At 44.4% G+C, this 21,257-nt stretch overlaps 4 protein-coding genes across 11 annotated transcripts in view; 2 read left to right on the forward strand and 2 right to left on the reverse strand.

The window, feature by feature from the left end:
• The window catches only part of LOC6537370 (protein roadkill), a 60,279-nt gene extending 56,761 nt beyond the window's left edge, over positions 1-3,518 (forward strand). For 3 of the 4 annotated variants that reach the window (XM_015192814.3, XM_039376346.2, XM_015192813.3), the window contains 7 exons: positions 398-548; positions 863-984; positions 1,049-1,210; positions 1,276-1,571; positions 1,663-1,841; positions 1,925-2,067; positions 2,145-3,518. In XM_015192814.3, the coding sequence (XP_015048300.1) occupies positions 471-548; positions 863-984; positions 1,049-1,210; positions 1,276-1,571; positions 1,663-1,841; positions 1,925-2,067; positions 2,145-2,289 (1,125 nt within the window). In that variant the 5' untranslated portion in view covers positions 398-470 and the 3' untranslated portion in view covers positions 2,290-3,518. Of the gene's footprint in view, positions 1-15; positions 258-397; positions 549-862; positions 985-1,048; positions 1,211-1,275; positions 1,572-1,662; positions 1,842-1,924; positions 2,068-2,144 lie in introns of those variants that run through there. The other variant, XM_002097890.4, reaches the window with a different exon arrangement.
• Positions 3,519-4,343: 825 nt separating this feature from the next.
• Positions 4,344-6,527, reverse strand: LOC6537371 (origin recognition complex subunit 2). The gene is made up of 3 exons (XM_002097891.3): positions 5,838-6,527; positions 4,922-5,767; positions 4,344-4,859 (listed from the first exon to the last, which is right to left on the reverse strand). Exons 1-3 carry the CDS (start codon positions 6,409-6,411, stop codon positions 4,423-4,425), a joined length of 1,857 nt encoding a protein of 618 aa, XP_002097927.1. The 5' UTR covers positions 6,412-6,527; the 3' UTR covers positions 4,344-4,422.
• A 756-nt stretch (positions 6,528-7,283) lies between these two features.
• LOC6537372 (arginine/serine-rich protein PNISR) lies at positions 7,284-11,700 on the reverse strand. Of its 3 annotated transcripts, XM_002097892.4 has the most exons (9): positions 11,020-11,696; positions 10,578-10,947; positions 10,358-10,511; positions 9,910-10,119; positions 9,577-9,679; positions 9,127-9,183; positions 8,578-8,702; positions 8,286-8,520; positions 7,284-8,228 (listed from the first exon to the last, which is right to left on the reverse strand). In XM_002097892.4, exons 1-9 carry the CDS (start codon positions 11,693-11,695, stop codon positions 7,396-7,398), a joined length of 2,763 nt encoding a protein of 920 aa, XP_002097928.2. In that variant the 5' UTR covers position 11,696; the 3' UTR covers positions 7,284-7,395. The 3 variants fall into 3 exon arrangements, with proteins under 3 accessions (XP_002097928.2, XP_015048301.2, XP_039232103.1); XM_015192815.3 differs by having other exon boundaries at positions 7,284-8,520; positions 11,020-11,698; XM_039376169.2 differs by lacking the exons at positions 7,284-8,228; positions 8,286-8,520 and having other exon boundaries at positions 8,595-8,674; positions 11,020-11,700.
• Positions 11,701-12,173: 473 nt separating this feature from the next.
• Positions 12,174-21,257, forward strand: part of LOC6537377 (cadherin-87A) — a 56,702-nt gene continuing 47,618 nt past the window's right edge. The window contains exons 1-2 of one of the 3 annotated variants that reach the window (XM_015192817.3): positions 12,174-12,466; positions 13,583-13,888. The gene's annotated coding sequence lies outside the window, so the exon portion shown is untranslated. The remainder of the gene's footprint in view (positions 12,467-13,582; positions 13,889-21,257) is intronic. The other 2 variants (XM_015192816.3, XM_002097897.4) reach the window with 2 other exon arrangements.

Consider the following 21,257-nt stretch of genomic DNA (forward strand, 5'->3'; position numbering starts at 1 on the left):
GTCTTGTCCATGCGTCTGTGTCTCGTCCAACGTTTTAATTAGCAAAAATCTAAAACTAAATCCTTAAAAGAATAATTAATAAACGGAATAAACTATATTGTGTGACTCGTGTGTGTGTGTTTTTCAACGGTCGGCAAGCTGGAGAACTCGCTGCTGTTGAAGCTGCTCAATCTTTTGGCCAGGCACTCGAATTCCGACAGTAATTTCGTCAAAGTTGAATTCGAGCGCAGCATCATGGATCTCATACAAGAGCCAAGGTGACCCCCCATTCTATACTCTTCAAGATGAATCTAAAATAAGTTATCTGCTTTGAAATATCTTAATATGTAACATGTAGTTTATATAAGTTGAAGAATTCTAACTAATACCGAACATTTCCCCTCCGAATTCCTTGCAGATTGCCGGTGAACGAATGTCAGGCAAGCCAAACAGCTAGAGTCACCTCGAACCTGCACGCATCCAGTAGCACGATGGCGGTCAGCCGTGTACCCTCGCCGCCCTTGCCGGAAGTTAATACGCCAGTTGCCGAGAACTGGTGTTACACGCAGGTAAGTCCAACCATCCACCCGATGGGATTAGGTTTCCACATCCCTATCTGTGTGTTTTTGCTTTTTGGCATTCCTATGGATTTGCAAACGAACATCTGAGCCAGCAGCCAACCGATCGGATTTCACAAATATTGTAAACTGAATCCATATCGTTGTAAAGCCGGTAAATGCATTTCCGTTGTGAGTGCACAGGCACAGGTACAGGTGTGTGTTGTGTGGCTCAGGTGAAGGAAACCGGATAAGTTTGTGGCACTTTGTACATGGGTATTTATTTAAATTAATCCCCCACTCAACTATCTGTTTTTGTTCCGCAGGTCAAAGTGGTTAAATTTAGTTATATGTGGACCATAAATAACTTTAGTTTTTGTCGGGAAGAAATGGGTGAAGTACTCAAATCGTCCACATTCTCAGCCGGTGCTAATGACAAACTAAAATGGTGAGTACATTAATCTTAGCTTACTGATCCACAAGATGCTAATCGTTTTGTTTTTGTGCCACAGGTGTTTACGGGTTAACCCCAAGGGTCTCGATGAGGAGAGCAAGGATTACCTTTCTTTATACCTACTGTTAGTTTCGTGTAACAAATCAGAAGTCAGAGCCAAGTTCAAATTTTCCATACTGAATGCCAAGCGTGAGGAAACCAAAGCAATGGAATCGCAAAGGTATGTGCGATCTGTAAACAAACGATTGATCTTCTGCTAAATTGCTATCCATCCATCTCCCGCAGAGCTTATCGTTTTGTGCAGGGCAAGGACTGGGGCTTCAAGAAGTTCATTCGCCGCGACTTCCTGCTGGACGAGGCCAACGGCCTGCTGCCGGAGGACAAGCTGACCATCTTCTGCGAGGTCAGCGTCGTGGCGGACAGCGTGAACATCTCCGGACAATCCAATATCGTGCAGTTCAAAGTGCCCGAGTGCAAGCTGTCCGAGGATCTTGGCAACCTCTTCGACAACGAGAAGTTCAGCGACGTCACGCTCTCCGTGGGCGGTCGAGAGTTCCAGGCGCACAAGGCCATATTGGCAGGTAAGATACCACAACAGAACACCAGCAAATACTTGTTTACCTATTTAACTCTTTTACTTATATTAATTATTATAAATTAACGTACTTGCAGCGCGCAGCGATGTCTTTGCGGCCATGTTCGAGCATGAGATGGAGGAGCGAAAGCTGAATCGTGTCGCCATAACCGATGTGGATCATGAGGTTCTTAAAGAAATGCTGCGATTCATATACACGGGCAAGGCGCCCAATCTAGAAAAAATGGCTGATGATCTCCTAGCGGCTGCTGATAAGGTGAGTGTGCCCCTCCCCCTCAAATTACCGCCCTAGAGAAAGAAGGTTTATTAATATTGATATTATAATAATTAATATTGCAGTATGCACTCGAAAAGCTGAAAGTGATGTGCGAGGAGGCGCTGTGCGTCAATCTCTCTGTAGAAACAGCAGCCGAAACACTAATATTAGCTGATCTCCACAGTGCGGATCAATTGAAAGCACAAACGATAGATTTCATAAATACGTAAGTTGTTAATTGAGTTTCCCTTTGATCTGTTCGAATCAGTTAGCTAACCGACCGATGTTTTATCACATTTACAGTCATGCCACCGATGTGATGGAAACCTCTGGCTGGCAAAATATGATCACAACACATTCACATTTGATAGCGGAGGCATTTCGTGCGCTCGCAACACAACAAATCCCACCAATTGGACCACCAAGGAAACGCGTAAAAATGAGCTGAAACCACAATGCAACAACCACACCACTATCAACAATAACAACTACAGCAACCACTACAATAACAACAGCAGAAGCAAATCGTACACCAACCACAATCAACAAACAGCAAGAACAGCAAAAACAACCAGAACAACAAGAACCCACTACTACCAACAGTCGATCCAACAACATTTGCAATAGAAAGCAGAACTCCAGTCGCTGCAGCAGGCATGTTGATGGATACTTGATGGATCGATTGGCGGAAAACCTCAAGAAAGCATACGGCAATACTACAAACACAATAGATTATATTAAAAGCAGACAGATAATGCAAATGCAGGAGCAAAAGCAAAAGCAGAGCGAGCCGTACCGTTTATTGTTTCGATTTCAAGTAATTTAATTCACTTTGATAAACTTGATTTTAAATGTATTTTATTTGTTGATTTAATATTACCTATGATTAATATGTTTACGAGTAATAATTATGAATTAATTTTAATCTTAAGTCAAAACACAACTTGAAACAAAAGCAGCAATTAAAGCAAGAAACAACAAAACAAACAAAAAGAAAAAAAAACAATTAATAATACAAACAAAAAAAGAGCATAAAAAACAAAACGGAAAGTAAAATAAATTAAATTTAAAGTAAAGTAAAAACTAAAAGTAAAAAGTCGAAGGCGTAAATACAGCAAGAAATAAAGAAATTCACTGAGAAAGCGTAACTATTATTATTATTATTATTATTACATATTATAATTACCGATTACTGCGTATAATTACAAAGCGTACACTTTGATTGTGATGTATATTCGATGAGTATGACTAATGAGTAACGAGTAAATGAGTAATGATACGGATATGATAATGAAGTTGATTTATATATTGTGTATATGTAAACTCGGAGAACTTTTCAGAGCATTCACGGTTTAATTGCACCCACCACCCACCAAAATTAAAGAACTCCCCCTTGAATTTGAGGAGAATGTAAAAATCTATTGTTTACCAGAGTCTACTGTTCTATACTTTTATTCTCGTTTCATCGCTGAATTCATATCTTGAACTTTTGTTTTTCAATTGCCCCTAAATTTCTTAAGTATCTAAATCTTAAAATCAGACACCTGTTTCTCTTTGTTAAGCGCAAAATGTAATTAATTTGTTGTACAAAACTACAAAAACAAACAAAACATTGTCGAAATAAACGCAAGCAGTAGCAATTTGTGTATAGTAAGCAGATAAAAAGTGAAAAACCAACACCACTCTTGCATCGATTCATTTTGTAAAAGGGGAGATTCTCTGGGGTGGTTTCTCTTCTGATTGATTCAGAATATTTCCGCTTTTCCCACAAACGAAGGCTAAAAGTTAGAAGTACGAGTAAAGTAAACGTGATAACAATTATCTAACTAATAAACAAAAGAAATGCGACGCAGGAGGAATGACATTTTTATATGCAAAAATGCAGATCGCTAACTTGGTGTGTACAATTCAGGTATTCAGGAAAGGGTAGAATTTTTGCAATAAAGTAAAATAATATTATTAGGAGCAAACTATGAACGATTTCCATTGTATGTGTACTTCCGTTTGACTTCGCATGTGATTTGCTATCAAGAAAGTGTAAATAAACTAGCCTTAGTCGCAGCAATTACCTTTTGTTTCGAGTGCACAATTAACTAGTTACAAGTCCAATGCTTTAATCAATGTATGTGCGTGTCTGTATAGTAATAGGTAACCGATATTAGCCTTTGGAATGGATGGGAGCACGGGATGACTCGCTGCAGCGAATTGTATCATTTCTGGCATGCTTAGCTTTGTTTATTTCGCCCGCCTCCAATCCCAATCTTAATCCCAAGTGCGGTCATCCCCCAGTCGAGAAGCACTTGCAGTGTTACATTTTGTATTGCTCTCTGCTTGCAGGAGAGCAGAAATGGGTGAAGACAAAACTAGCCATCTAAAATGTGTATCTAGCAAAGCGACAAATTTTTTGCATGCCAATCTAAATGTGTAGAAATTGACAAACAACAATGAACGAAAACACTGCACTCATGGGCAATACAAGTGACAAGTGACAGCAACACAACATTTTTAAAAGCGAAATTGTAATTGTATTTAACAATATTAGATAATAAATTAATATGTTCTAAAATTACGTCGATGGCTCTCATTTCTTCTCCTGCTCCTCGAGAAACTGCTGCAGCAGTCCGCCATCAATGGGAATGGTTAGCTGTTCGGAACCATCAACGCTCCGCTTCGACTTGACCAGCTTGTGGTCGAGGAACTCGGTGAGCTGGGCACGCAGAGCCAGATCAGAGCTGACCAAGAAGGCTTCGCGACAACTCGAGTAGAGGTCCCTGAACGGCATGCCCTGGTATGTGGCGTTGCCCTTGTTCTTCAATTGGTACTTAACAATCAGCATGTAAATGCCACGCGAATTGGTCGTTAGCGATGAGAAGACACTGCGCATCGAGGAGAGGGCCAATTCACCCGAATTCTGCACCAGCAGCGAGTTCTCGAAAGCAGTTTCGTTCGTGTATGGCAGCATTGTTGTGCAGTCCCACCAAGAGAAGTTAAAGCTGCTCAGCTTTCCCTGGTCCCACACTGCAAATGGGGAAACAATAATTAGTTTGGCTGTCGCACTACAAAGAACTCAAAGCACTCACGCAGTGGGGTGTTTATATGATCAATGGAGGCCATCAGATGAATATTTGGAACGCGCGCCAACCGCGATAGAATCGCCTGTGCCTTTACGTTGCGAAGCATGGCTCCATCCAGGTTGTGGACGATGAGGAACAAGTGTGTTTCTGGTATTAGTGCGAACTCCTCCTCGATCATATCGACCGCTTCATGTGGATTAGCCGGGCTAATGCCCGCATCCAATATATCGCTTGTGATGCTATCCAGCATATCCTTGATGGTCAGACTGGGAAAGAAGCCATTCACCACCAGTACGGTTTGTTTCTGCAAAACTTCGCGATGGAATGACTGCAGCAGCTGGCGCTTGGAGCCCAAACCATATAGGAGTATATTGAAGCCCTCATTCAGAATGCACATCCACTTGGGAAAGTACGAACGATACTCCTCCATAATGGCATTAATAGATCCCTCATGCTCCGTGGACAGCTTGATTTCCGACAGCAAACTAAACACACGATCGGCGGCCAGACGAGGATTCTTCAAACGATCCAAGGTGTGATCCGAAGTGAGGATCTTGCTGCTGGCATGCGAGTGAAAGTAGCCATCGCTCTCGGGCACAAACTCATTCGACTTTTTGGCCCTCGCCGATTGTCGCAGGCGGGCAGCCGATGGAGTCTTTGGCAGAACGGGCACAACAATAGCACGGCGAGCTTTAGAGGGCGTCTTGGGCTCATCATCGGCGGCGTCGTTGTCGGAGGAGTTGCCTGCATCGCTGCTACTGCTGCTGGAGGAGGATTCCTCGTCACTGGGCCGGAAGTCGCTTTCGTCTCCGGAAAAATCCTCATCTGAGTCGGCCACTATTTTCGCGATCTCTGAAATGGAAATTGAATTTATGCATAATGCAAAAAATCAAAAAAGCAGAGAAAGGAAAGGGCTACCCACGATTCTTGACCTGGGTGCGCACATGGGCGGGAGTCTTTGGCTGATCCGTGGACTTCTTGCGCTTCGTATCCGGAGTCTTGAGCCCCAGACGCGGAGTTTTCGGTGTCTTGGGCGTGCAGGGCGTGGCATTTAGGGCGGCCAGAGCCATGGCGTCGCGTTTCTTGGGCGTATTGAAGCCAAACATGCTGGTGCCGGCCACATTGTATTCGGATTGCAGTAGATGGAGATCCTTGGCAGTGGGACGAGCTGCATTCTCCGATTCCTCGAGACTTTCTTCCTGTTCCACATCCTCCACCTCACTGCTCCGTTCATCGGACAGTTCCACATAATTCACAACAATTCGCTCCTCCTGCCCTTTCCCATTGGTTTCCTGCTTGTAGGCCTGGTATTTTTTGGTGGGACTTGGCCGTCGGGTGGAACGCCGACTGGTGACCTTGGTCTGGGACTCCACTGCGTCCTCAACCCGGGCCGTGTCTAAGTCCTCGGATTCCTCCTCCGAATTCGTGAGGTTCTCAATGGACTTGAGGTTCTCCTTCCGCGGCGTCTTGTAACCGCCTTTGTTGCTGGCACTCATCTCGCTTGCCACTCCACTGGGCGCTCTTATTACCAAAATATTCAATTGGTAAACAAATATTTCGCAAAATACACTCAATGCTCAGAAGTGGCGGGAATTATCGATAACCAAGACATGACGCGAGTGTGGCCAGCTCTCGCATAGGAAGTAGCTAAGTTTCTAGCTACAAACAAAGCTATGTGGAAAAATAGTACAAATTAATTTTTAATCCTTGGGATATGTACAAGAACAGTTAAAAGGTAATTATTGGAACTTCTACAAACGGGAAAAAAGTCAATGAAAAATATATATGACAAATTTATTTTTTAAAACCTAATAATAGAATGCAATTCCTACAAGCAAAGTTTGAATTTGAATGGCACCAGTGCTGGGAAACGTTACATGCAGCGGGTATCGATACATTTGAATAAAAATCCAGTCACTGACAGAAGCTCAAGTTTTTGCTCAAGTAATTTTTTTGGAATTAGGTGAAGTTTTTTAAAAAGTTCAATTTATCACAATAAACAATTTCTTACAAATTCACCACACTGACGAGCAAGTAAGTTGCTAATGAAAGACCTAAGTAAATATTATATATATTTACTTATTATTTGTATTTATTTAAAAAAAATATAATATAATTAATAAAATAAAGGGGCAACATATATCGAAAAGCAATAGTTAGAAAATTAGCTTTGAACATGGAACATGGAAATATTTTAGTGTTTAACAATTAAACATTTCTACAATTTGGAAGGAAACTTGTTTTGTTTGAATTGAAAAAATCTTGTGGAAAATATTTCATTCATCACAAATCGTCTGGGCGACTTAATACCCATTCTCATGGTATATCCAACTTAAAATGTATACCTAACACTTAAAAAAAAACGACATTTTTCTGGAAGTTTGTAATTTATTAGGCTGAATTAAAACTGTTTACTAAAAAGCATCTTAAACAGAAGAAATAATATAATTATATATTAACAACTAACTGTTGACAAATTCTCAATGGCGCTTGCGCGGATGCGACGCGGAAGTGGAGGAGTATGCCTTCGAGCTGGAGTGGTGAGTGCTGCGCGACTTGGAGCGGGATCTCGTGCGGTGTCGCTTGCGTCCGCTGCTGCTGCTGCCATGCTCGTGGCTACGGCTGCTGCTCTGCCGCGAGGAGCGGTGGTAGCTGCTGCTGCCGCCAGCATCTTCGCCTGAATGGCTGGACTCGCGATGTCGACGCTGTTTCTGGCGATGACTTCCACTACTGCTGCCGCCACTGAACTGGCTGCGATGTTGCCGATGACCCCTATCACGGTCTCGTTCCCGTTCCCGTTCCCGGTCCCTGTCCCGATCGCGCGTCCGCTCTCTTTCTCTGTCGCGATCGCGACGCTCGTATTTGCTCCGACTGCTGCTGTGGTGGCTGCGGTGTCCATGGCGGCTGGCGCGCTTGCTCCGGCTGCCGGAAGTTTTGGATCCGCTCGAGGTGCTGCTACTGTCGTCGCTGTCGCTGCTGGAGCTGCTCCCACTGCTGCTCGACGAAGACGAGCTGGACGAGTGGCGGCGTTTGCTCTTGGACTTGCGCGACGACTTGTTGGCCTTGTGCAGCGCCTTGTCCGCCGCACTCAGCATGGTGGCCACTGACTCCGGCATCTGCAGTAGATTGGTGGCCGGATTGGGAACGGGCTTCAGCTTTTGTGGACCACTTGTGCTGCTGCTGCTGCTGAGGCTTGCCAGTGGTGCCACTGCAGCGGCCGCCACCACTTGTTGCACGAAGGTCTGCGACTGCCCTTTGCCGTCCTTGTTGTCGCTGAAGCGGGTGGTCCGTTCCTTGCGACTGAGTCGTTTGCCTAAGGGATGGCAATGTGTTAATAGGAGTGGTTCGGATTTACTTGGGGCTCTCATACCATTCGATTGCTGAAGCTTTTCCTGGGTGGTTTGACTGGTCGACTCACTGGGCGGATCTGGATTGGCCACCGGTCGACGATGCTCACCAGCACCAGCACCAGCAAGGGAGCGCTCCAGTTCCCGCTTGCGTTGTCGCAGCAGAGTTTGCTCATCCAGCAGCTCTTGCTTGGCCACTCGATCCTCAATGTCGTCAATGACTCTCTCGAAGGATCGTTTGCTGCGCCTTATGCGAGCCTGCAAAGTTGAATAATATTAGAAATGGTTTTGATTTTAGGCGCAATGTCAAGAAACCTTCAACTCCTCCGCGCTTAGCTGCGCGCTTTTGTCGGCATCCTTTGCGCCATCCGCTTGGCGCTCATCATCGTCGTCCTCATCTTCTTCGGTTTCGCTGGAAGAATCGCCATAGGCTGCTAAACCTATAATTCAAATCAGTCAAGTGCTAATTGTTGCTACTAGGCTTCAATGTAGTAGAATCGGGCGCAGACTTTGGTATATTTCAAACTGATTTTCAATGTCTTCGGAAGAATTTGTAAGGAAAAGTTTGGGAAATGGAAGGACAAGGAGAAGGGGCCAAGAAGCGGGCTACAAGGACCAAACTGCGCCGAGGGGTTCGAAATCATTTGGCCGTGGCTTAAAGTTACAAGAAGCATAGAAAGTTAAGACTCGGCCATAGGAATATCCAATACTTTTTTATTCATTAATTTTTCGTTTTGTCATTAGGATTTGGGGTTTTGGGGTTGGGGTCATATAGAAAGACAGGAGCAAGCATAACTCAGACTACCTCTGAACAAAAATAGTGCAAAGAATATGTACGAACTAAACTGGAATTTGGTTACTTACCCAAGTTGCCGGTAATGGAGGACAAGGCGCTTTTGCGAATCACTTGGGCTGATGACGCTTTTGATTTACACATACATACATATATATATATAGGTATATATTATATATTAAGATTAAAAAATTCAGCAAGTGATTTCATTTGGTTTTCATATTTGGTATTTGTGTGGTGTTCGATATATCAATTCATTATGGGCATTTAAGGATTAGCATAGACATAGACATAGCATTAAAAGTGGTTGCTAACGCGCTGGCCGTTCAATCCAATCGCTTGGCCGAAACATCCGGTCATCCAAGCTACGATTGAATCTTCGAATGGCAATAGTCCGCGATATATCCGCGCCTTACGATCTTACGATCTTACGATCTATAACTACTTACACACACACACACACACGCGATCGCTGGAAGAAATCGGTTTTGGGATAAACTTAGGTGTAATGCATAATGTACCTTTCGCACGGTGTGCTTTTAGAGTCTCGCCTGCAATGGCTGCAATCTCTTCGTTTGTGGTTTCCAGCAGGATTTCGGTTAGTGTCCGACGCACCACAAGCATCTACAGATGGGTATGGTATTGGGTGTTCATAGATTGTTTGCAACTATACAGAAATGGGTTTTTGGATGTGCCGCCGGTGGCCAGGGAATGAAACTCTAGTGAAGAGTGAACGAACTGCAGAGCAGCCAGGATTCAGTGTCGCCAGAATTCCGCAGTTCCTTCGCCTCTGAGACACACTCGATTTCATCGCCTGGCTGAGCAAGCATCCGGGTCAAAATGGTGATGCCTACCAGATCCGCAAGTCTTTCTTCGTAGTTTTTACCATTGACATCGTTTACGGTAGCCGTGCATGCCCGATCACCGGCTTCGATGGCTCCATCATGCTGCTCCAACTCCGGCTGCTCTTCGCTGCTGCTGATATCGCCGTCCTTACTTATCAATTCATTACCTATTTGCTGCGCCTCCCCAGGCACGTCAATGGAATCTTCGCTGTCGCTAGCCTGCATTTCAAGGGAATGTTTAATCGACAGCCTGCACTTAAGCCTGCAGTCTGCCCTACTGTCCGAATTGTTGTAAGGTTTGTGTGCTTTCAATGACAAAACATCGTTTGCAGTTTAATTCAGTCTCGTCGTGGTTTCGTGTGCAACCAATTGGAGTGAGATGTGTGCCACACATTCGGCACTTTTCGGTACGTCCTGAGAGTCAGTTAACACGCTGCTGGCCCTCGACCTTACTTACCACGTTCGCGATGTTCAATAGATTACCAGGTGTGGTTAGTGTTTGGCTTGATACTTGCTTAACATGGTCGCCCTCATCATCTGGCGTGCTAATGGAGGACTGCTGGCGCTCTAGTTGCCGCTGCTTTTCGCGCTCCATTTTCTCCAGGCCCTCTCTGAAAGATGAATGATGAATGAATGATTGTAAGTGTGTGTACTGCATGTATAGGTGGCACACTCACCTTATCCAAGCTGGCAACATTTTCCGTTTGTTGGCATCGATCTCGGTGCTGGCCCCGCTGCTTCCGCTTTCCGGCTGCGATTGCTGTGCGTGCTGTGGCGGCAGATGTGTGTGTGGTGTTAGGTGGTGGTGTGGATGTGGATGTGGATGTGGCTGAGGTGCTGGGTGATGGTGGGAATGTGATGGCTGGGCTGTCGCATGTGGCTGCTGCTGCTGCTGCTGCGCTTGCAACTGCAACTGCAGCTGTTGCTGCGGCTCATTGGGATTGCTGACGTTCAGCTTCAGCAGCGATGGTATATGCGCCGTGGGATTGCCCGATTTGTCGGGCTGCGTTTGCCACCCGGCCCAAGGCTGCTTGCCCAGCGTGACAGCTGCAAGGAACGAAGAGGGGGGTTTAGTTTGTGACCTGATTAGTGTGCTATCTTCTTAAATACTCTACTAACCCGCTCCGTTGGAGGCGTCAAGGACATGACCAGGCAATTCGCCACCCGCCAGCCATTGGGATTGCGTAACAATGGGAGCTGGCGGTGGCGGCGTCTCAGAGCCGTGTGCCCGCTCGTTCTCATCGTCCATGTCCATATCGGCCTCGCCGTGCTCCTCCAGAAGCGGAAATCCCGCCCTGACCACATTGGGCACCGGCATGGCTACCGTCTGCTGGTGGTACTCCCGCACGTTGCTGATGATGGGCGGTGGCGGGGCCAGGGGCATGGTCACGGGAGTAGCGTCCCGCATGTGAATCCATTGCTGGGCGAGCTGCGCCCAATCGATGCCGGCGCCACCCTGCATGGCGAGCGGCAGGCCGGCGGCCACCAGGGGCGTCACCATGCCCTGACCCCCGCCCGGGGGCATTGCAAAATGAGGGGGTGGCGGCGGGGGCTGTGCCAGGAACTGATTGTGATTATGGTTGTGGCCATGGCCATGTTGTCCGTGTCCATGGACGTGGGCATGCTTGTTGTAACCCAAATCGGCGTTTCCGTTTCCACCGGGAAACATCTCTGCTTGTATCTTGATTATGCTTTTAGAATCCCAGCTAAGTTGTCCTAAGTTTTCCAGGTTTTTTACACGAATGAAATTTTCGTCGACTTCTACGCCATTTTCTCGCTCAGCCCGTTTTGTCATTCGGCCCGAAGCGGCGACAGCGGGTCACTCTCAGTTCGGTATTTTTTAGTACACAAACAGCAGCCGATACTGTTATTTCGAAAAACAGTTTCTTGTTCAAATTGAATTAGTTGTTTGATCGGAACAATTTCAAGAAGTATACAAATAATTCACAAGGCAAAAATTTATATTTAGTTATACTTTCTTATGTTACATACAAGGATATTTTTCATTTTGGGTAAAGTGGTTTCATGATCATTTTAATTTATACAATGGTTTTTTGTTGTGATTAACAGAGATTCAAATATCTCTTAACAGACATGCTCATTGCAGTTATCGGTTAACAGTCTTTATGTCTTAGCGGTTAACAGTGAAGTCGCTAAGTGTTACCGTACGCAGACCAAGCGAATATCCACAACTTGCCTTACTTTTGGGCGGATTTTCCAGCAGTAGCCGCACTAACGCCAAAGAGTGCAACAAGTGATTCTGTTTACGTTTTCAACAACTTCTCTCTTCGGAACCGAACGTGAGCGGACGTGTGCGGACGCGTCGCTGCCGGGATAATAAGTTGCGTCGGCGTTGCGGCGTTGTTGTTTACGTGTTATAATAAAATTGTGTGCGTGCGAGAAGGGCGCGCTCCTGTCTGTGTTGGTGTTGTTGTCGGTCGTTCTCAGCGTGTGTTTCGAAATACCGCATTGTTTAATTACAGCACTACAGCCACCGCGGCTAATTTCAATGCAAACAAAAGCTGGTGTGTGAATGAAATTATGCTAAAATAGATAATAGTCAAAGGTAAAACAAAATCAAGATACAGAGGCAGAAGAGGAAGAGAAGTTCTGCAGCGCAGTTGCGTCGGCGCAGCAGCGTTGTTGTCTGTGTGTTTGCCTGTGTGTGTAGTGGTTTGTCTGGTTTTATTTCGGACTGTGTGTGTGCGTGTTTGCGAAGCAACAATTTAATTGCTATTCAATTTTAAAAGCAGTTCAATTGCAAACCATTACAAATATGTAATTTGCTGTCGATTGCATTTGAATTGGAGTGCGTAATTACATTTTTGAGCCACAATACACAAACAGTGCAACTGTTGCTGCTACACTGGGAGCAAAAGAGGGCGGATTCATGCTCAATTCGGTGATTTTACACGGACAAACGCTTAATTAATATACCATGTGATTCAATTTGACTAAAAAAAAATGTACAAATATATGGTGGCATGCATGTAAACAAAAGTTTAATCTACATTTGTATGTATCTCGATTCGCAATCATTCATGACCAAAAAATTGAAATATCAACTTGATCTGAAATAATGTTTTTCATATGGAGATCTTTGATTTTTCTGTGTGCTGTGTAATGGCGTAATCGTAATCTTTGTGGCCCCTTTTAATGATTTAATTAAAAGCGTAAATTGCAGTCCGAAATTCAATTTGTCCGTTTGACTTTTCAATTCGTGTGGGTGGCACTCTGACATTGGATCATTGTTGTTGTTTGCTTTTTGAGTTTTTTTTTTGTAGTTGTGCAACAACACGCACACACACGTAGTAAATAATTAAGTTCGTGCGTCGCGTGCCGTTTTGAATTTTCTTTTTCCTTTTGCTTTGGGGCCCGGAAAATGTTCTCTTCTCGCTGCGCGTTTATTTGCATTTCCATCAATGCGAAATTCGACTCGTATAAAATACTACAAAAAAATCGTTCGAAAAAAACCAGTTGACCGTGAGATAATTCGTGCATAATTGCTAAATAGCAACAAAAAGAAATATAAATACATACGTACATATGTGAATGATTGAATTGCTGAAATATTTTGTGTTTGTGTTTTTTCTCCTTCTCTTCTCCTCTTTGAATATGTGTGTGTGTGTGTGTTTGATTTTGCCCTTCGTCAATGAATAACGGCACTTTGCGAGGTGCGAAGTCGAAGAAGAGCAAACAACAACAAATTGCCATCACCTTTGTCAGCAGAGAGAAGAAGCCAAAAAGCAACAACTAAGCCGGCATTGGAGGTAAAAAAAGAAGAGAGAAAAACAGGGAAGACAACAAAACGCAACTGCGACGTCAGCAGAGCCGACGAAGAAGAGGAAGAGCCAAGCCTTGGTGGCCACATTCCAACGTCATCAGCCGGCGAAGGCCGGTGCAGCCGCCAAACCCGGGTCACCGAATTCTTTCTTTCGCCGGAAAAGCCACCTCGCCCCAACTGAAATCGCTGAAACAACATCTGCGTGTAAGTCAACTTTGACAGTACAGACAGCACTCGATAAGTGGCATAAACTTACAGAGTGTTATAACTTTTTTTGTTCAGAAAAGTATTTCTTTGTTTTGGCATAATGGGATGTTGTAGTTTAGCCTAGGTCCAAATTTATGTAATTTTTTGTGCTCTCGAAGAACACAAGATTTATTTATGTATGGGTTTTTTTGTAAGTTAAGAAGCTATTTTAGGTCTGTCATCTCTTACTTTAGTTCTACCAACCCACTCCACACTGTAGGTAGCAGGTACATCAACGTCAATGCCGCGCTGCTCTCCTTCCGCGTTCTTGTTGTTGCTGTTGTTGTTGGGTCACGCCCACCGCCACGAGAAAACATTTTTGCGTAGAAATTACATATTGCTTCGTTTTCACATCCCAGCAACCCCAACGCCGCCAACCCCACCTCCCCGCCTGCTGCCCACCTGTGCCATCGTGTTTTGTAGCTTGGTTACGGGCTGGTAGCCCCCTGCTTCTTTTACCACGATTCCGGCGAGCCTCTTGTATTTTTATGGGTCGTCATCCATCGTTGTTCTGCCAAGCGCCTGTAAAGAGCCCCTAGCCCTCCATCTCCATCTGCATCTTCAGCTCCCTACTCCCTGCTCCATGCTCCACCTCCCGCATCAGCAAGTCTCCGCTTTCTGCTCATCAAAGCACAAAAACATTCAACGGCGGGTTCCTCAATTATGTTAATTATGAATTGCTCCCCGGCTGTCTCTTTTGGAGTACGGGTGTTTGCTTGGGCGTGTTTTCAAGTTGGTCTGGTGCGGCTTAGGATGGGGACTGCGAGCTAAAGTGGAGAACGCCAGTCAAACTGTTATGTGGGCCACTGATCTGAGCCAGAGCTGACTCCGTCGATCTCATGGCAATGAACTTCCTGCACTCCGGACCCCTGACTTCGCAGAGCGGACCCCCGCACTCCGCACTTTGGACCACGCAACACGTATTACATCACGGACAACACAGATAACCCGCTGACAAGTTCCATCGCTATTTCAAAAAAATGTTGAAATATATTTCTTGCACTATTTAAGTAACAAGTATATATGTATGATAGTCCAGGCACTACAGCATCAAAAGATCAGAGACAGCCTCCGAAACTGCAATATTCGCCGCCTTCAATTTCATCCGCCACTGGAGAATTTCGGAATTTGAAAATCACAATATTAATGCACGTCCCACAATAAGAAAAATGTTGTTGCTTGTTGCAACCCGGGGAGCGGGAAGAGGGGCTGCCTCTTTTTCGTTTGGGAAACCTTTTAACAATGGAAAACTTGCCCAAGCCGTCGACGGAACTGAGTGCAAACCGCTGCTGCTACTCGGCTCTTTTGGCGACTCTGTCTCTGTTTTTGTTGCCAACGCAAGCCGGAAGATATTTCAGACTGGCTTGCAAGCGGGCCTTTAAAAGGGGCTGTGGGCGTGGGGCGGTGGATCGGTGGGGCGGTGGGACGGTGGTGCTGGGTGCCACTGGCGAGTTTCGTGCTTAGACAGAAACAAGTTTTATGCTTTGCCAATGATGACGCTAGAGCACTGACTCCAGCTCTTTGCGACTGCGACTCTGGCCAGTCCATCTGACCAGTTCTGTGGCTATCTACTATCTGCCTTTGTTGTTCTTGGCCTACACAATTCGGTGCTTCCCCCTTCTAGGCCGCCTCCCGATTCCACCTTGGATTGCGATTCCCGGCCCAAAAACCAGACCGGTCGGTCTGCTCCACAGCGCACTTCGAATTGTATGGTTCAGTGGTGGTGTTGTGGTGCAGCCGCGTTGTGTAGTTTTGAACTAGTTGCGGTGCTTCAAATCAGACTGAACCATTACAGTGTCCAAGAGATGGGAGCGTGATTTAAACGGTTGCCTTCGAAAGGAATCATTAGTAAATAATTTAATACAAATTTAAATAAGAAATGGTATATTCTTCGCTACAAAAAGATGAGGAAGTTGAGCTGTTAAATAGATAATTATTGATATTATAACATTTGCGATCTTTATCTTTCCCAATATGTTGACAGATCTTATTTAACATTTATTTTAAAATGTCTAAACCTAGACTTTTTAGCTGATGTCTCTTCTATGTTGCCCCTATTATCTCACGGTCAAGAACGCCAACCATTCCTAAGCCATTAATTTTTCGACCACTGCCCACCAATCTACCTCGTACACAGTTTATCCATTACCCCCCGTCCAATAGCCTCATTCCCCTGGGGTCTGTCGCACTTTTTGGTACTGTTCGCAATTTGGAAATTAACTGGTTTGGTTGTTTTTGGCCCTGGAATCCTGTCTGGGCCGCAACGCTTTCTAGCCATTTGTATTGTTCGACGGCGACGAGACGGACAACTCTATATATGTATGCATGTATGTACATGTACATATGTATGTGAAGGATAAAGTGAGCTTAAAGTTTTCCTGGGCTCACTTTTAGTTGGTTCCTTTGCGGCGTTGAGGTTTTCGACCGGACCGTCTGGGATTGCCGCCGAAAAACTTTTGCTAGCCAAGTGGGCGGTTACGCTTAGAAATAAGTGTGCGTGTGTGTGAGTGAGTGTGTGCGGCAATAAAGAGGAGGGTGTTGGGCGGATAGTGGCTAGTGGAAGTCGGCAATTCAGCCGCGACAGGAAGAGAGCTCCGGAAGGAAGTTCATTTTGTGCAACTTAACGCTTTCACCCGCTCTCACACTTTTAGTTTGGGAGCAAGTCTGTCCAGTCCTGCCTTCCTCATTCTGCTTGCTATTTTGAATAGGCTGTAGAGATCAGATAACGCCTGTAAAATAGTACAATCGTGTGATAAGAGAAATGAAGTGCTTGAATAAAAGAATATGTTTAAAAAACTTAAACAAAACTTACGAACGTATTACTTATAGCAGAAAGGGAAGGAAAGTAATAAATATATACTTATAACTTATTAAAAACGTTTCTGTCATAACAAATAGTGATTGAAATACAATTTGCTTAGTTTACCTATAGTTTCCCAAGTTAGCACCTAAAAACTAAAACTGAATATCCAACCGCATCTAGACTCATTCTTAGATTATGCCACATATTTTTCCATCGCAGTTGGCTGCAGTGCATTTGTGCCAAAAGCAATTTGAAGAATTTCTTATCGGGATTTATGATCCTCCGCACCTTGGACCACATAAATCAAACCATAAACTAGAGACAGTCGCACAGGAACATATGCGGCTATGATGGACCACGCCATGGAGAGTGGATTGCAATTTCTGGGCACTAATCCCCAATCCCATTTAACCAATCCGCCCACAACTCTCCCCGTTTATCTCCGCCGGTTAATGGGAATACGTGGATGAGAAACAGGCAAATTGCCCGGTTTTGGCATCGGCGGCACTCACATAGATACACACTAATACGCCCGCACACTAACTAAATTTTTAATCAAGCTTGCCAGCAGCTGTGATTCCGCTGGTGGAAGCCATTTTGGAGCTTCTACCCCCCGCCACTTCCCCGTAATGCTCGTCCTTGGAAAGCGCAAAAAATGCAATCAACGTCAAATGCGCTTCGAAACTTTCTGCAAAATAATAGAAAAGCCATTAATTTCACTTCTCGTCGAAGATGTTACGAGAATCTGGCCAAAAGTGCGCGAGAAAAAAGTGGAAGCGGTATGTCTGGGCGTGGCCTGGGCATATGGCGACATAGTCTGTTAAAAAATAGAGGAAAACCCGAAAAGAAAATGCAATGAAAGCTCTGATGTGAAGAAAAGTAATTTTTAATTATGCGCACAACGTGAGTCAAACTTTGATTGGAATTACACAAAATCCGATTAATCGCTCGCTGCACATCCGTTTCTCATTCTCGGTTCTTGGGAAAAGTTTTACCATCGCTTAGGACGTCTGCCCCCGTAAGCGATGCAAAGTTCGCGGCTCAAACAATTTTCATTAGCAACAACAAAAACCGCTAATTTCACTTACAATTAGCGGTAAGCCAACATGTCGCATCAGTTGGTCTACTCGGTGGGTGGTGGGCGGTGGCTGGTGGGATGGGCACTTTGCACACACAACTACCAAACAAGTTTTCAACTAAAATCACCGAAAAAAAGTTAAGAGGAGTATGAGGCATTTTGGCAATTATGAAATATGATATATTATTAGATTTATTACGGTTTCGTTAGACAAAAAGTCATTCAAAGTGCTTAAATGTTATCAAACAGTTTTGTATTCAAAATTGTAGTTTTCTGAACTTGTATTTATATTTACCTAGTATAAAACATGGAAGACTGGAGAAATAATTAATATTATTTATGGATATTTCCTATTTATTTATTTTCCATTCTATAATTTCATAAGTTCCTAGGTCTAGCGTTCATTTCCCTTTTTTTTCAAGAAGAGTATTAGAAAGTGTGTGACCACAAGACTAATCTCCACACAATTTGTTTAACATTTATGAGTGACAATGGGCAGTGGCCTGGTGCGATGGGAAAACGCTGGCGGGCAAAAGGGGAAGGGGCTGGTTGAAGTTGAGGCAACAAAGTAGTTATGTAATACAAAGTTTAGTCAACGGTCAGCGGTAATGCAATAAGCAACTTTTTCAAACTGCTGCTTCGCCTCGGACTCCATTAAAGTTGTCAAATGAAGTCGAAGTTTGATTGCCTGGGGCAAAGCAGTGACCTGCTCCCCTTTTCCCCATCCACGACTTTTCCGGTGTTGACATGGACTTGCTGCTGTCCTGGAGATTAGTGAAGTGTCCTGTGATGTTTTCCTGTTAAACGCCATCGCAGCGTGGAAGAGTATTTATAATTGCCAGCCTCGGGACTTTAGACTTGTGCGAATCCGGTCGGATAGATGGCCATTCCGCCCACATCCTCCTTTCGAGGGTCGATTGACAAGTTTATGTAATGGAAGTCGATTGCATGTGGGATTATGTGGTCCGAATTTGAACGCAGGCACACTATTTTCGGCTGAGCATGAAGTAATACTCTTTTCTAGTCCCACAATAAGCTAATCTCCAAATGTGCTTTTGCTGCCTAGTTATTGTTGAATCACGTAAATCCCTTAAGCCATTACAATGCCAGAAACTCGTGGAAATTAAATTACCTACTCGAAGATATCATATCCCACCTCTGATTAAATTAAAGACCCACATGCAAAATGCATATCCTGCGGCAAGCAAACTTTGCCACCAACTCTCTCAGATAGAATCCAACTTCGCCGCCTGCAACTCCTCCCAGAACCATCATATTTTGCCCCAGCGGTGTCTAACAAAGCAATTAGAGCCACGGATACGCCAACACCGTTTGAGTTTGCTAAGTAAACGTGGCCGAGACGCCCTGAGTTGGCCCGAAGGCAGCATATTCATTAGGCAACGTGGCGGAGGAGGCTTATAGGAGGTGTCGGAAGATGGGAGGGTTTTCCAGCGAAGAAAGGAAAGGGAGGGTTCAATTCAGGATGCCTGCTTGGTCTGGCTGCCTTCTTGATGGCTGGCCCAACTTATGGGTCACTTGTTCAAGAAATTTCACAAAACTTTGCCAACTGGTTGTTGTTATGGCCAAGGAAGGAAAAGGACCACGGATGGAATATTTCGAGAGGGGGTGGCGCAATGAGGGAGGGAGAACGACTAATGAGAGACTTGGACTGGTACAATGAATATAATTAAATGAGTCCAAGGTGTAAACTAGCGAATTGTTTGATCCCATTCAGTCAGCTCAGAGTCCCAGTCATCATCCTCTCCATCCTCCACCATTTGCCAGTCCTTCGCCCCAAGCTCCCCAGCCTCCTTGGCGTTTTTTTTTTTTTAGGTATTCTTGCCGCCTGCCAACTTTGTGCCTGTTCAGCTAAATGTTGTTAAACTTTCATCTTGGGCTCAGCACTTTTTGCACTTTTAAAACAGTGTTTTTTTCGAATTCCCGTTTCCTGCCTGGCGGGCATTTTTCACTCACCGACTTGTTCCAGTTAGCCAACTGTCAGTCAGTCACTTGATCGTTCGGAGCGTGACAGGTGGTATGCTGTAGGGAATAGGGTCGCACTGGATATTACTCTACAATTGGCAGGACTTAAGGGAAAAACAAATCGTAACTTAATTGAAAGAGATCTCTTAAAGTCGATTTACATTAGGATTTAATGTAATGCTTAACTTAACTTAAAGCTTTTAGCTGATTTATAATCTGCACCCACTCCTATAGAATTTTATGTTGTCATAACATTTAAAGGTAATTTAAATCGTGTTCAAGCATCGACAACCTTTCCATCCACTGCCTCAACCTTAATTGTTTTCCTTATTAATCAGCAGAATAATGAGTGCTTCTCTTCTGCAACAGAAAGAAATAAAAGGCCAAAGGTCTCGTGACAGTTGCAGTTTAGTGTCTAATTAAAAAGTTCTCGGCCTGCGTGATTGTGTGCGTTCGTGTGGCACCTAGCTAAGCAAAAAATAAAAAGAAGCGACTCAAAGTCGGGGCCAACTTTCTATGGCACCACTTTCGCTGTCCCCCGGAGATGCCAATGAATATTCTTGTTCTGCCGTGATGATGACGAAACCTGTTTCCACTCCTTCATCCCGTGCACCTCATCACCACGAATTACCCCCCCACCACACACTTTTTATGGTAATGAATGGGTCAGGCAAAAGTGGAGCTTTGATTTCTGATGCTGGTGCTAACCGCAAAAGCAAATAAAATACCGGTAACGAAAAAAGAGCAACAATTTCTTCTTCTGGTGTGACATTGGACCAGTGTATTTCTGGGGTCTACTTTTCTCTCTACCGTGTTGCGACTGACTTACCCATTTCTTCCGTAACTCTATTGACCTTATTCGCAGGTGTCTGTCTGCCCGTCCATAAGTTTTGAGCTTTACTCTGGGAATCGACATTTCTCTCGGTTCAAATGCAAAGCTCAGAATGAAGGGTTTTTCCAGTGCAGTCTGTGGCTTTCACTTCACTTTGGTTTTCACCTGCAGATTTTCAATGCACTTTATCGGTTTTTGGATTTCTCGTTTCATTTGTTCTTGTACTTTTTATACTCTTGCTTGGGGAGATAAAACATTTTTGAATATTTAACATTTCAAAAAAAAGGCTGTAGTCGGCTTTAAAAGTCACCATTGAATCAGATTTTTAAAATCAGTTTTTCCCCCGTGCAAAAAAGCTTGTTATATATTTATGCCATGGGAAAAGGAAAAAATGTGCCAGTGTGTTAAATCTTCGATCAGGGCAAAAGACCTTGTTGTTTTGTAATTGTTTGTGCTGTTACCACACATTTCTTCGGCTCGAATGCGTGTGAAATATTTCGATAAATGTTTGTGGGTTTGTGCGAGTATCAGTCAGCGAACTGAGTGTTTTTTTGCACTCTGTGTGTGAGTGGGTGTGGGTGTCTGTGTCTGTGTGAGCCCGCTGACCGATGTCGGTCTTTTTATATCTCTG

The sequence above is a fragment of the Drosophila yakuba genome, chromosome 3R, assembly GCF_016746365.2.
Source record: "Drosophila yakuba strain Tai18E2 chromosome 3R, Prin_Dyak_Tai18E2_2.1, whole genome shotgun sequence".
Classification (NCBI taxonomy): Eukaryota; Metazoa; Arthropoda; class Insecta; order Diptera; family Drosophilidae; genus Drosophila; species Drosophila yakuba.